Raw genomic sequence first — 15,273 nt, 5'->3', positions numbered from 1 at the left:
TCAAAGTCAGACTAGCCTTGATAATGTTTGATGTTTCAGCCTCAATCATAATTTTCTGATTGTTTCCTCTAATCGGGTTTGAGTCTGATACATTGAGATGTAGCGTGCGGGGAATCGCCAAAGGCTTTGCATTAATTTTGTTTCCAAAGCTACGCTAAAAGGTCTGCCGCCATCTTGTCTGGAGCTGTTCTACTGCCCAATCACATGTCAGCCCTTCTCTCAAAGGGTTCATCTCTTGCGGGAGGAGTCCATTTCTACTTTGCCTTGGGGAGGACAGGATGCAATCTAGCCCCAAATGTTCTAATGTATGAAGGTTACAAATAAAATGCTACCAGTCAAGACTAATACGCAATTGATAAAATCGGCCTTCAGAACTTGTATGTCTGCCACATAACAGAGTATTGTGTTTAACAGTTTACAGGAGGTTGGGGACAAGTAATGATGAATGACAGCACCATTACGGTATTTTGTCGTTCCAATCAGCCAATGAGTCTGTGGGATTATCCTGCCATTTTATGATAATGACCCCGACAGCGGAGCTAACGCCTCGTATTCAAATGAGCACTCACATCGGAAGTTTCATATTATACCTGAGATGATAGATATCAATGTCAGGACCTTTTGAGGCTGGTGAAAATGAATGTCCACCTCTGGGTGAGAAATTTCCCCTGATAGGTGTTAGTAGGTGGGGCTTGATGAAGTTTAGTCAATAGAGCCCCGGCTGCTAATGTACTTTCCTTGTTTTCCGCACGCCGACCATAACTCTGCTCACAGCAGCCTGTAACTAGTTGTGAACCCTGTGGAGCGACGTTGGCTGGATTCGCTCTATGGTTCAGCCTCATTCCCTGAGGTATACTGAAACGTAGCACGTATACGTTCGTGGCTCCGAGGCAAGTGGGACGGGATGGAAGGAGAGAAGCAACAGCTCGCTCCGAGCGCTTCCTGCGAGCACGTTGACACGGCGGCGATTACTCCGGGCTCTGCCACGACCCCCGACGCAGCATGCATCTTGTGTCAGATTTGTACGCGACCTTCGGAGAAAAAGGAAAAACCAAAGGAAATCCCAGTGGTAAGTCCTCGCCCATTTGCCATTCTTTATTGCATGTTCTAATGTAGTTTCCTGCTACACCCAGCTTTGTTTTATACAGTACCGAACCCCTCTGGTGCTGTTCATGTGAAAGTCTACTTAGGCCAAGCATGCAGATAAGACATTTTTGTATGGAAGGTGAAATAGCACCGGGATATTTCTGACTTCCTTTTGGGCAATTTGCTTGCTTTGCCCAATCCAAACGGACTGGAATGGGTAATAACAGAAAGTGATCACTGAGCACTGTCGAAAATTTCCCCTGAGCACATGTTTTATAGCATTGCTTTTTGTGCACTTGTCTTTTATGGGTATGGTGGCTTTGATTTTGTAATTAGAAAAGTGTTGTTCAAAGCTACTGATTCCTAAGTCAGGTACCAGTGATAAAAGATTAATACACATCTAGCCTTTAATAAGTCACAATTATAATGCATATATGCAATGAACTTGAAAGTTGCAAATAGTGAATTTATATTTCATTCTAAGAAATTTAACAAGAAGTAACATACAGTACCTCTTTTACAATATAATCTGACAAAAAGGAACTATCTTCGGAAGCACAGCACTTTTGTAGATTGACTCCCACTTTTCATTTTATGATGTATAGACAAAATGTCTCATAAATTTTGATTACATTTATGCTGTAATCAATACTGGAAATTTGTCTTCCCATTCTGTATATTGAAACTGCCCTTTTTTTATCACAAGGATGGAAACACACCAGAGAAGGCAGAAAAGGAGGCTATGGAAAAGGACTCGCTGAAACCCAAAGACAACAATGAAGAAAAGGATAAAGAGAAGAGCAAGAAAAAGCCAGAGGAGGAGGTTTAGTTCTTCCCTGTGTTTCATGTTGTGAATGTGTCATTTTCTCCATTGGAATGGCAACATCTTTTTCATTGAGTCAATTAGGATAATTATGGGAGCCAACTTTTTGTTGGTTGACTGAATTGACGTGATAACCAGATCAGTCATGTAGTAACAAGTGACCGAGAGATCGAAACCCTGCTACATGTACCGGCAATATCTATTTGTTGCCTTGTTTTTTCTTTGGCATTGCATTCAAACATTGTTGGCTTATCGCAATTATAGATTCATACATTATTAGACAATTAGTGTACTTTCAATGCCTTTACAAAGATTTAGAATAATTTGATGCTATGTATTCTTCTGAGTAAATGAACTAGCATTTCCTGAAAGCCTTGTTTGATGTTTCGTAACTCTGTTTATTTGTTTTGTGGCCATTTGTTGAATGTCTGCATGAGTTGAATAAAAGATTCAACCAGAGATTAATTACAGAATGACCTTTATCCTACTTTGCCATTGTGAAAGATGCCCCATCTCATCTGAAATGTTAACTGTAGCAGCCATTTTAGTCTTGTACCAGGGCAATTTGATTCTGTTAATGGTTACAAATATCAGGTCTGCTTTAAAAAGAAGCCAATGGTAGCAAGACTGTGTTTAGAATATGGATGGTGGAGAAATTTCATTGGTGTCAGCTTGTTCTGCTGTCACTGTGGATTATCTCTTACAAATGAGATTGAGCCTTTCATGCAAGATAAGCTGGTTCTGTCTGTGGGTTCATTGTTATTCCCACAGTGGCGCCCTTCTTCTCAGTCAATGTACAAAATTTGTATGTCAACATGTCTCCCAAAGTGTCCTTTGCTAAGGTCAGATCGTAGATGGTACAGTCCAGGACCTGTCCCTCTGTCCTAGGACAGAAATCTTCTTTACTTGTTGGAACAGACAGGAATGCCACCCTTTGGTCACGCTTAGGAAATGTATTTCTGCAACCTTAAAGTAGAATTAGCAATAAAAGTTAACAATCGCGAGCTTTCAAACATGACTAGGGCAGAAAAACATTAAAAGTTGCAAACTGGTTAAACTCAATCCTGTATGCTATGGTAATTTAATATACTGTTTTTGTTTTAAATGGATATTCAGGAGAAGTTTTTTTTAGCATGAAAAGCATTTGACTGCCACACTGGGAAGGCAACATCTTTAATTTCTTCTGTTTGCTACATCTGGGCAATTATGCTGTTTTGAGGTTTGGGTAAAGGACAGGTCAGCCTATGAAAAAATGTAAAATACTTCAGAATCTAGCTTCTAAGCTTCAGAAATGAATAAGATTGCACTGTAATGCAATACAGTCTAATATAGCAGAATGGTCTGGAAACTCCAAGGTATAATATGATAACTGTTTCTCAATGGTGTCAGCTTTAAAGTAGACATGACATTCAATGCAAGTTAGTCTGTTTAGTCTGTTTGGTATCAAGCAAACAATTTTAGATAGTTTATTCTCCCTTGACTCTCAGTGTTATCAATATTTGATAACCTGTCTATGGTTTTAATTCTTTATGAAAAGACATAGGCATGAGGTTTGGGTTGAATATGTGTCATCGCACTGCTCTGAATCACTCGCACTTGGAAAGTTGATTTTGAAGAGACAATTCCCAGGGTGTCTGCTCTTGGACGGAAATAAGATTTGGAGGAAATTACGAGATTAGTATCTGAGTGCTGGCGGACTGAGCAGAATAATAAATGCGTTTCCCAGTCTGGTGGCAGAGTAATTTGTAGATTGATGCAGCTTTTAACTTACTGGAAGGTTGTAAATTGAACCCCTTCCACTCCCAGACGTGGCTCAGCTTTACGAAAACCAAGCGCAAAACAGGAAACGATTTTTCGTTCATTATATCAAGCTCTATTTCTGGTTGATCCTATTTTCCTACAATGGCTGTCGTGGGAAATCTCTCAACAGAGAAATTAGGACAAGGATGCCAGCAGCAACCCGTGGATTTCACTGTTGTTCATGATATAAAATTGTATTGGCTGTATCTGGGATCACACTGTGTCAAATGTCGTGACAGAAAAACAGGACACCTAACTAAAACACTGTACTACTGACACAGATATCAAATGCTGTTGTGTGATCAAGGCTCTGATGTCATGCAGAAGCCTGATTCATGTACGGAGCCAAATTCAATGTACCAATGCAATCCTCTTATGTCAGGCCTGAGAAATAGGTCATACATTAGTGGCCGTTGCAATTGAGGCATGTTGCATTTGTGGGCGTGGCACTTTCAGCTGCACAGCAGGACTGTGGTTGTGTGCCAAATTTGAAAAAGCTTGACAGGATTTGTGTTGTTTTGACTCATTTTTGAAGCGCTTATTGCATGGCACCTCTTTGAGGTGACATTGTCACTTAACATTTAGATCCCATGCCCTCCCATAATTTAGTGGTAAAAGTACCATGCCCATCTTTCTCTATGGTAGTGCCACGCCCACCTTATTTATGGAGATGTCTTTGATAATAGTGCCACGCCCAGCTTATTGATGAAGATGCCATGGCCATGGTTAATAATCAGTGCCACACCCACCATATTTATTTATTGAGATGCCATTGCCACTTCGATGATGGATGCCACGCCCACCTTATTTATGGACATGTCTTTAACAATAGTGCCACGCCCTCCTTATTTATGGAGGTGTCCTTGACAATAGTGCCATGCCTACTTTATTTGTGGGGATGTCTTTAACAATAGTGCCACGCCCTCCTTATTCATGGTGATGTCTTTGACAATAGTGCCACGCCCACCTTATTTATGGTGATATCTGTAATAATGGATGCCACACCCACTTTGAATGTTCATGTTGTGTTGTGATCTTACATTAGTTCACTGTACAGTATCCAGTATCAGGAAGGTCAGAAGGGTTTTTCTATATGAGTTAGGCATATTTTTTCATGGAAATTTTACAATACAGCCGAGAACAGGGCTATCTCCATGACCCATCCCTCCTTTCCAGGACAGAAATTTGCTTGTTGAGACAGACAGAAATTTCACCCAATCCATAAAGAAATCTGAATTTTATGACATGAAATAGATGAAATATATCTTTGTATGCTTCAATAAAATGGCTTCCCAAACAATGGGTGGGACAGTCGAAATGTCAAGCTGGAGACAGACAAAGTTCAGTTTATTTTACCCCAGCGGGTCACATCATCATCATCAAGTAACCTTCAGGTCAGGACTGAGCAAAGTTTTATTCTGCAATATTAGGTCACATACATGTACACCTAAGATAAGGCTCAATGACTTGGAACTTTTATGGGCTGTTACATTTTCTTAATGCGTGCAATATCGACGAGGCTCACATGTTCTGCTCATGCCAGCCTACTGAATGTCCACTATCTATCCAGCTATTGATCCGCATTAGAAAGTACAGATTCACAAGATGTGTTAGCATTAGTAGGAGGTGTGTGGGTGTGATACCCTTTCCTCTGACGCCCTCTCTTGCATTTAATCTTCTGCAAAGTTCAGAGATCAAAACTCTGATGGATCCAAGGCTCCACGTAGAATTGTTATCAGCGATTCGCTTCCCTTCTCTAAGTGTCCCGATAGCCTTTGAAGATGTGATGTACTTTTGAAGATGTGATACAGTTGTAGATCCTGGCCTGCCCTGTAACAAGCCGGCCATATTATTTGACCCATGCTGTGTGCAACCCATAAATCAATGTCTCTGTGAAATGAGTTCATTGGGTTCAGGTGGTTGTTGATATGTAGCCTTTATGTGGATGCAGGATATGTTGTCAGTTAGCATCCCAATCACCAGTGACCCAATTTTTAGGACCCGAGAAATGACAGCCTTTGAATCTTATATTTGATACCTTCTTTAATCTGGAGGTGTAGTTTCTGGCTGCATTTCCGTGTATGTGTGTGTTTGTATGTGAGTGTGTCTCCGGAAAAATGAGAATAAGACTTAGGAACCTCAGGATAGATTATGATGCATTTGGTATGTGGGTAGGTATTGCAAACACAAAAGTCAGTTTTGGGCCCCCTGGTGGCCAACTCTATCACTGCATCAGAACCTCCAGTTTTTGTGTCTTTTGTGTTGAACATGATACAGTCTTGTGACTTGTTCTACAAACAGCATGCTCGCAATACCTCAATATTTTTTCAGGAAAATAAATGTGCTGAAAATATTAAAATGATTTCCGGGACATCAACAAAATGAAATGATATCTGCATGTACTTAGATAACACAAGGACCAATTCGTCAAGATAAGTAATATCTTAACATCTCAAAGTTCTAAATTACAGCAAAGGGTAATTAGATATAAATAGTTTGCTATTGTTATGTCTATATACTTTGTTATTGTTATGTGAAATATTAAATAAGCTACCACCTGTTATATAAGACTATTGCAGGGATATGAAATAGAGTAATATGAAGACAATATGATGTGGAAACCTGCCTCAATTAGCAAACGGATTTCACCCAGATGAGGTGTCAAGAAATGTTAGATGATCATAGATTGGCTGTACAAACTGTGATGGAGGTGTGCTGTGTCAAATAGGCAATAGTGGTCTTTGCCCCAGTTTTGCAAATTGCACAGATTATAATCAAGGACTGGTTCTGTCTTGAGGGTCATGTGATGCTCACTACTTGAAAGATAGACTTTATGTTTGGCACCAAATCTGTTACTAATATATGCATTTATACGTAAGTTACAGTGTGGTGGTATGATTACCCATCTTTCTGCTGTGAAACCCCATACCCAATGCAAAAACTGTGCCAAAGGCTAACCCAAACATGGAGAAGGTTGAAAAATGATTTCCTTTCTAATCTCTTACAGTGGCGACCTCTTTGGCAGATGAGATTTACTGATTGATAACCAAGATTAAAGAAGTAATATGTAATCTAAGTTAAGAATCTATTTGGTCAGGACAGAGGTTTTATGATTTTACCTCTGATATGCATCATTATATCATCACTGCAGTGCTGTGTATTTTCTTTTTGTGGACAGCACATTAAAGTTTGCATATTTTTCGAGATACAAATGAATGTTGTTCATCACCTTAATGTCAAGCATCATTGCCTTTTTAGCCTTCATTATTGTCTTAGAAAGCTCAGCCTTTGAAGGGGCCTTAACAAGAAAGCATTGAATGGCTGGGTGGCTAGCCAAGCCGACCAGAGATCGACAAGTACACGGGTTCAATTCCTGGTATCCCAGATGTTGTGTCCTCTGAAAAGGGACTTACATGTAAATTAGCTTTCATCACTCCACCCAGGTGGAAAAATAGGAACTCTACTTTTGGTTTGGGAGGTAGATGTAGAAGATAGTTCAATGACAGAGATGGGCTTCACATTTTAATACCGTGGTTGCTAGACAGTGGATAGCGATATACTTGCCCCTACATCCAAAGCATCACGGTGTATTCCAAGCCTCCCCCTCCCCCTTCCTGTAGATGACGTCAACTTGATGTTTGTTGTGTCATGCTGCCAAGGTCGGCCTATCACAGCATGCAGTATAAATTCTATGACGGTAGGAACCGATAATGCTACAAGTACAAGGCTGCATCCCACCTAAGCATATGCGCACTTAACACACATGCCATCGCTGTCAGCCTTTTGGCAGGGAAATTGCTTCTTGCACTTGAAGCTACCAAAATGTCTAATTTCATACAAAGTTTCTGTCTTGCAATATGCAGTATTACTTCCAATTTTGTTGAATTCTAGTACTTTGCTTGAAATAGCTAATCAACTACAGCCAATTAGCTGACTTGACAATCGATTATTTATTTTGCATTCTTACTCATACAGGTATGGAGGAAAGGTTATATACCTGATACAGTCCAGCCTTACCTGAGTGTGTTTATGGTCTGTAGTTTGATGAATAGGGAGAGGATTGCTGTGCCTGCCCAATGGGAGAACAGTTAGGGAGAATGGGGCCCTTTTGGTACCAGGACATTTCATGACTCAGCAGCCTTCAGCACCCTGGAGAGGGTCAATTGTTGGAGGGGATATTTCCTGCTCTGTCAGTGTACTTATTCGCTGGAAGTAGTCCTTTTGTATCTACATTCTAATCATAATGGAACCTAAATTGGAAATATCAACACTATGTTGATATGATATTTCAAAATTAAATGCATTAATTCAAAAAGTACAAACCAACATTTTGTGAAATTGTCAACTTTGAAAAGATATAGTTTTAACGGTACAGTTTAGGTAATTAGCACTGGAAGTTTGTTATAGAAATATATATATATATTATTTTTGAAAGATTTGTATTCTGCTTGTGTCTTGTATTTGCCTCCCCCCACCTTAAATCATACTGATGTATCCCAGAACGCCCCATTTATTGATCGTGAGGCCCCAGCACATGTGCCCAGAATTCTAATGCTAAGAGGGTGAAATATTGTATCTTTCTCATCATTTCTTACTGTATACGTGTCTTTGTGGTAACAATTTTCTTGTAAAATATTCAGGATGCTTCTGCGTTTAAATCTCATTTATTTTTGGAAAATGTGATTTGGAAAGTCTGTCTTTGCAGCTAAATGTAGTCAGTAGTGGGTAATTGAGGGACCCCATGAAAAATTCAGTATGCTGGCTTCAGCCCCTGGCCTGATATCAGTTTTTATCTTCCATCTCATGAATATTTTATTGTACTGCTGTAGAACGGAGAGGCCATATTGATACTTATTTTTTCTATTTTTGGTCTGGGAAGGAGAGCATTTTGTTGTAAATTTGCTGTAGAAATTTCAGGAAAGGTTTTAAAAGTTATTTTTGCTTCTGTGTAGATGTATGAGAAGAAGTGATGAGACAGTGCTGTTCACAACTTACAGATCAATCACAGTGTCATGTGATGCCAGAGATTTTGCCATACTTTCCTTCTCACCAATGGCCTCTTACCTTTCCAGCCTAGGTGCCCCTATTGCAGCAAATCAATTCATGCCTCTCCATCTTCTTCCCTGCACAGTATTGGTCACATCTTTGTGCAGAACTAGTCACTGACATGCTGTTAATGCATTTTCCCCAATATTGTTGCCTATAGTTGGGCATGCTGCATGCAAATGAGGCCAGAATTCGTTAATAGCCAGGCCGTCCTGCAGGCATATGATTTGAATGTCATTATGTCGAATGTCAGTAATCACAGGTTTATGTCCCGAACGTGACTGGATGTGTGTGCATCCTGGGACGCGATCATTATTCCAGGCTGAATTATTCAAAAGTGGGGACTTTGGGATGTAGGTTGGAGCAGCTCTGTCTGGAGCTGTGTGTGAGAGAGCAGGAATGATGCAGGACAAGTCTGATTCTGGATATGTAAGTCTGCTTCTTGTCTTGCCTCTAAGGGTAGGGTGGGGATTTGGGCACACGCGGGGAGTTTCTCCAGCTAGCAGTCTCGGAATGCTGCTCCATGCACTGATGTTGGCAGCCATATTTGATGGGGGGATGATAACAGAATGTATCTCTATACAGTGACCCAGCTTGATTTAATACTATCTTCAGAAAAGGCATTTCTAAAGAGAGCTATAGATGGGAAGACATCTAGTTCATCTTCATGTCTTCTGTTTGTCTCCATTGTCCAGTATTTTCAGGAAAGGGTGTCGAGATGTAAAATGCAGGTGGGGTGGTATTCAGGCTGTAACTCTGCATCTGAATACGGATCCGCCCACCCACATCCTCGTTCCTAATTTCATCAAGTCTCCAATGTGCATGTTTAATCTCTCAAGCTACGTGCAAAATAAGATCAATACAATATCTGCCGATGCAGCATGAGGTCTTTCTCCCACGATTATTATGTATATTGTCAAGACACTGTTTTATTGCAAAACATGGGTATTACATACAGGAAAGTGATGCAAACTTGTAACTTGATTAGCTTGTATGTGATACAAACACATATGAGATTGATGCCCTCAAAATTATTATTCCAGGTTTGGATGTAGATTATCAGAGGTTTGACCCAAAACAAACCTTATATCACAGGCACATCCAAACCCTAACCATAGATTTTCCAGTGCATAATTAGTCATTAATGTTATGGTGTGCTGTAGATCCGATGCTGGTGTTGATGAGTGAAATTGTTATATCGCCTCCTTTGCCTGAATGTCAATTCTTGGAACCCTCCCCCTGCCATTTTGCTTGCATAGGGGAAATTTTCATGTTACCATGGTTATCATTACATGCTTTCATCTTCAAGAACTCATCATAGAAACCATTAGTTAAAGTTTAATGTTACATATTAGACTGTTTGATCTTTAAAATGAGGCTCTATGAATATTCCTTTGACTGCCAATCTTTGATGATGTTGTTATATGTTATAAGATCCTTACGTTGATATTTTGTTACAGAACAGTGATAGAACTCATGACTGTTTTAATAGTTCATTTAAAAAAGTGTAACATGACATTCCATGTCGGATTAACAGTGCTATAAGGTGAAACAGGTGATAACTTCTACTTTCTCTGATTTGAAATAATCATTTTGTGTCATTGCTGAAACTTTTGTTTATTCACTGATACAATCATGCATAACCTTACCGCTCTGATTATGAGCATAATTAGATGCATATATTAATCTAAATACAGAAAATGCTCCCTTGTTTACCCAGTGTAATTGCCTTCTGCAGTAAAGCATCAGATACTGGCATGTACTCTGAGTTCTGTATATATAAAAGTCAATGAGGTAAATGACCATTTTTGGTCCTTCTGGCTAGTGATCTAAAATGAGCTTATGTATTGTCTGTCACGACATACATACACCTTAGGTTTAAAGGATAATAGTATTAAGTAGTTGTCAAGTGTTGACAGATCTAGATACCTTTCATGAAATCTCTACCCTTCTGAAGTATGAGTTTGATCAGAATTGTTTGCTTTTAAGTATTATGTATTGATTGTTGGTGTAATTTGCTGAGCCTTGTTTGAACTTGACAGCCTGTACCAAGGAGGTTAAATTAACCACCTTGCCTGTACTTATTACATTGTGATAGATTCCTTACTGCACCAAAACAGCATTGATACACTGGGCCTTGCTTATTGCCTTTTAGCAATCATGAGATATTGCACACGTACACTTATATGATCATGCTGAATTGCACCATGGAAAATAGGCTATTTTGCTTATGGGCAGCCCTGATGTATTGCAAGAATGATACCGTATTGTACACAGGTAGTCATGATCATGCCAATACAAAAATGGCATTTTTTAACCTCAAACAGGCTAAGTTACCCTTAGAATGTTTGAGGTTAAGTCTGCTCAGGTGTGTATTGTATTTGACATCCAGTGGTAGTCACAGTGATTAATTCTGCCTTAAAAATGATATTACAACCAAGCTTTTATTAAGATGCCCACTTGCTAGTCTGTATCTACATCATGTAAGTTATACAAATCCTGTCATTTGTCACCGTAACTTGCATTTGGTAAAAGGATCACAAATAATGTGCTGGCAGCTTTTGGCTGATACACATCAGCAAGATTAAGTTTCACACGGTACGTCATTAACTATCTCTGAAGATTACCTATTCAGTTTCTTTTTACGACATTCTAGTATTTCCTTTGAATAGTTCCAGAAAGAATCAAATTTTGTTTGCAGGGTAAAGTGTTTGGAAGAAGAATCTTAAAGTATTTCCATTTTATTTCAGATTAAAATTGTCTTATACATATACATGTAGGTTAGTATTAGATAACCTTTTTGAATGTGCTTATAGGTCCCAGTAAATATTATCTCCGTGCAGTAGCTGGATTTTAATCCCTTAATCCTCAGTCTGTAGCAGATTTGATCTTTCTGGTTCATAGAAAATCTGCCCTTTTCAATACCCAGGAGAGTTGTAAAAAGCCATGCAAATCTGCTTTTGTTTGAATGGGGGATGTTGTCCCTTATGTAACTCCTTTGCCTTGGAGTACTTATGGCACATGCTAATGTTGACACAACGGAGCCACTTCACACCGTGAGAGGTCTATTGACAGCATGTGTTATTGTTCCACATCTAAGATATAGCAAAGTTAGTACCGTTAGTAGTTTATTTTCCCCTGCCAATGTACATGTAACAGTTAGCCCTTTGGCATATTTTGAACTTCACCTGTATTGATAGATTTCCAATAGATAGATTTGGTACTAAACAACAGAAGAATGTCAAGATATTTGGATGAAGTTTCCAGCTTGCATGCATATTTGACTTTCTACATCTATACTTTTAGATTGAATAGCAAAATTGACAAATATTGTCAAAGAATTTGGTATTTCCTTTGTGTTGGAACAAAGCTCATATTGTACCACTATTGTCAAATATTGCTTGTTTCCTAACATCCTAAGATCTTATTCTCAACTGATGATATACACCCTACAATATAATGTTATGTAGCAAGATTTTAATGCTACCTAAACATTACATCAATCAAGCTACATATATCTTATACATTTATATGTATACACAAGGAACCAGCCATGCTATCCATATCAAGGTGAACAGGGCACTTCTTGGATGATTTAAAAGAAATGAATATGAGTATGTATTGCATTGTTGATAACATAGATAGAACAGTTATATATACTAGTACATTTTATGGTGTTTGAGATCATCACAGCTTGGCTATTGGATGGTTCAATGCCCACCAATATGTCATAAGTGGATAAAATCCCCCTGCCAGGGTAAGGAACAATACATCGTAGAGGAGATGGTCTGGAGCAGCATGCATAACAAAGCCCGCCTGTGGGGAACATAAAGGGCATGTGGAGTGATGGGTGTGTGGAGGATGGGAGGGGGCATGGGGTACAGCATTGATACACCTGCTACTCTTTTCATGTTAGGCCTTTCCAATTTATCTCCTTGGTTTTCAGATATTTTCAGGTAAAAATATGGCAATCGGACATCATAAAAGCAGAGGGCAGGGCGGTAAACTGTATTCTTGCCATATTAAAAACTGAATAAACCTAACATTAGGCAGTAGGCTTGATCCATAGGCTTTATTTTTAAACCTCAGAAACAAGAAATTTAATTCGTATGGCCTTGGCTTGGATGAGTACTGTATTCTATTCTTTATAACAAGGAGCTTTTATCAGCTATTTTCTATTCACTAACGTTATTAAAGCCCATACCATAACATGCTATTTATCATGACAGCTTTTTCAGTTTGATAACAATTTGTACTGTGAGGTCAATTTCAATTGATTTGGTAAATGTTGAAGGGATGGTACGAATAATCTGTAGGTTGTAATTGCCAAAAAAGTCGCTGATGTTATATTGTAATTTCCAATTTTTTTGCATATTTTTGTATATAATGAAATAAAGACTCCAGGAAGAGTAGTATGCACATTATGTATCACTAATTGAGATTCCTAATGAATGAAGAAAGAAAGAAACAAACATTGAAACTGTCAACTCCAACTGTTAGCTCAGAGATTCATCAGGCAGAACCCCTGGGAAGTCTGTGGTCTTGTGTGTAACACAGAAGCCTGTGCTGCACCTGTTCCACACCCCTGGGAACCTGGGGTTCATCCCAGGGGGCGAATTTATCCTGCCTGGCAGGCATTATATAATCACTGGTGGCCTAGATCCACTGATGGTCCCTTATGAACGTATTTACCACCCTCTTTAAGTTATGTTTGGTAAGGCCATACTGAGTTGATAATAAGGATGACATCCTTGGGTACTGCAAAACAGATGTGAGCATGTAGAAAAATTGCCCTCGCCCTAAAAGTTGGTTTACCACACAATAAATTCTTTATTTTTGTTCCTTTATATTATCTTGAAAGAATTTGGAAAGCTTTGCTCAGAGCTGGATATTTATTTTGTCAAAAATCATAATGGCTTACGATAGGAAAAGAGGCATTGTATGGTATGATATCCACATTTTCCAATTTTCTTAATCTATAGACCTCTAGCGTACTTGTTTTGGAAATGGATTAAAATTGATGCCTGCTTGGTTGTCATACATATCATCAAGACAGCATGGCCTAACATAGAGGTTAGGAGAAACATCCACGCTTATCCATATAAAGCAAAGCTATGTACAGAAAGGTGTTCTTGTGGTTAGGGTTGTTGACTTGGAATCTTCTGGGGTCAAATCCCTGGCAGGCCCCAATGTTGTACCCTTGGGAAAGGCATTTTATATCCTATTTCATTGTTTGACTCAGGTGAATATGAGTACTTCATTCATGTCCAGCAGGTTGAAAATCCCATCTTTTCTTCTTCGGCCATTTTTGTCTCAAGAGATGGTTGACAGCTTCGGTCATCCCATCACACTTATCGAAAAGAGTATACATTGTACGCTGGGGTCCATCCTGGTGTGGGTGTGGTCAAACCATACAGGTCATTCAGTTCCAACATCTGAATACGGTTTTCCAATTTTTGACATCTGCTCGCAGTGACATACATTTGATTTATACTATGGAAGCCTGTGTGAAATAAGTACAGTCCTGTAACTGAAAAGAAAGACCGGTTGTAAACATCCGTATCAAACATTATCACAGCTCAGGTATGACATACAATAGGCCAGGTCAACACTAATGGCTTCATGAATAACCCTAACACCAGCAGACAAGGCCAGGTCATACATGTAGGTCAACTTACACTTGTCAGCTAGAACAACTTAATCCTATCACCCTATTTATAGTTTTTTTTGAATAAGTTGCACAATAACATACGTAGTAATTGGTTCTCCTTGGAAATATAGGTCAATGTAGGTCATTTTATTCATAGCTTATTAAGTCAGTTTGTCAAAAATTGCAAGAATATCCTAAGAGTCAAAAGACAAGAGATTGAGCGCCCCTTAGTCATCAAAGGAAATGGTTCTCCCAAATGGGTTTATTATCTTGTCTCAAAATGTCCCAGTTATTCCAGCACCTCGAGCTGTTGATGGTATGCCAGATGTCAGTTTTACGAAACATGAAAACGGATTTCTCCCTACCTTGTGTGGGCTTTCTCCTATCGGCAACACATCAGTGTTTAAGGCATGAATGTGGAAAACCCTTGGAATGTCATCAATTGTTATTTTTAAGGAAACTTCTACCCAATGACGATCCGGCCGATGATATAAGGTGACCGACAGGAATGTTTTGAAATTTGATCCCTATAGGCCTAACGTAGCTAGTGTCGTGTATGTTCTAGTTCCCCCCATCCCTGGTCCAAGTGTACAGGCGAAAGCCTTCCCCTTTTATCTACTTTCCCCCCGTTTTTGTGTGCTTTCCCCGCTTTTGTGTGTTTTGTGTGTAATTGCATACTGTGTTGCATACATATTTGCAACACTTTTGCAACTAAAACCATGTCAGAGTCCGCTATCATTGTGGTGGAAGAGAAGAGCCCGGAGAAACCAAGGAAAAAGCGTAGGCATCGTCATAAGGAGGTTAGTGCCTAACCAGTAGCAGAGCGGTGTCGTTATTGTTTGGTACCTCTTGATTAGTTGGTTCTGCC

General features: G+C 39.3%; 1 protein-coding gene across 1 annotated transcript in view; it reads left to right on the top strand.

Annotated features, from left to right (window-relative positions):
* Positions 1–786: 786 nt before the first annotated feature.
* The window catches only part of LOC118410758 (titin homolog), a 108,885-nt gene continuing 94,398 nt past the window's right edge, over positions 787–15,273 (top strand). Inside the window, exons 1-2 of the mRNA XM_035812549.1 lie at positions 787–1,069; positions 1,793–1,909. Of these exons, the coding sequence (XP_035668442.1) occupies positions 905–1,069; positions 1,793–1,909 (282 nt within the window). The 5' untranslated portion in view covers positions 787–904. The remainder of the gene's footprint in view (positions 1,070–1,792; positions 1,910–15,273) is intronic.

Source organism: Branchiostoma floridae, chromosome 3, assembly GCF_000003815.2.
Source record: "Branchiostoma floridae strain S238N-H82 chromosome 3, Bfl_VNyyK, whole genome shotgun sequence".
Taxonomy (NCBI): Eukaryota; Metazoa; Chordata; class Leptocardii; order Amphioxiformes; family Branchiostomatidae; genus Branchiostoma; species Branchiostoma floridae.
This window is presented reverse-complemented; position numbering and strand designations above follow the sequence as displayed.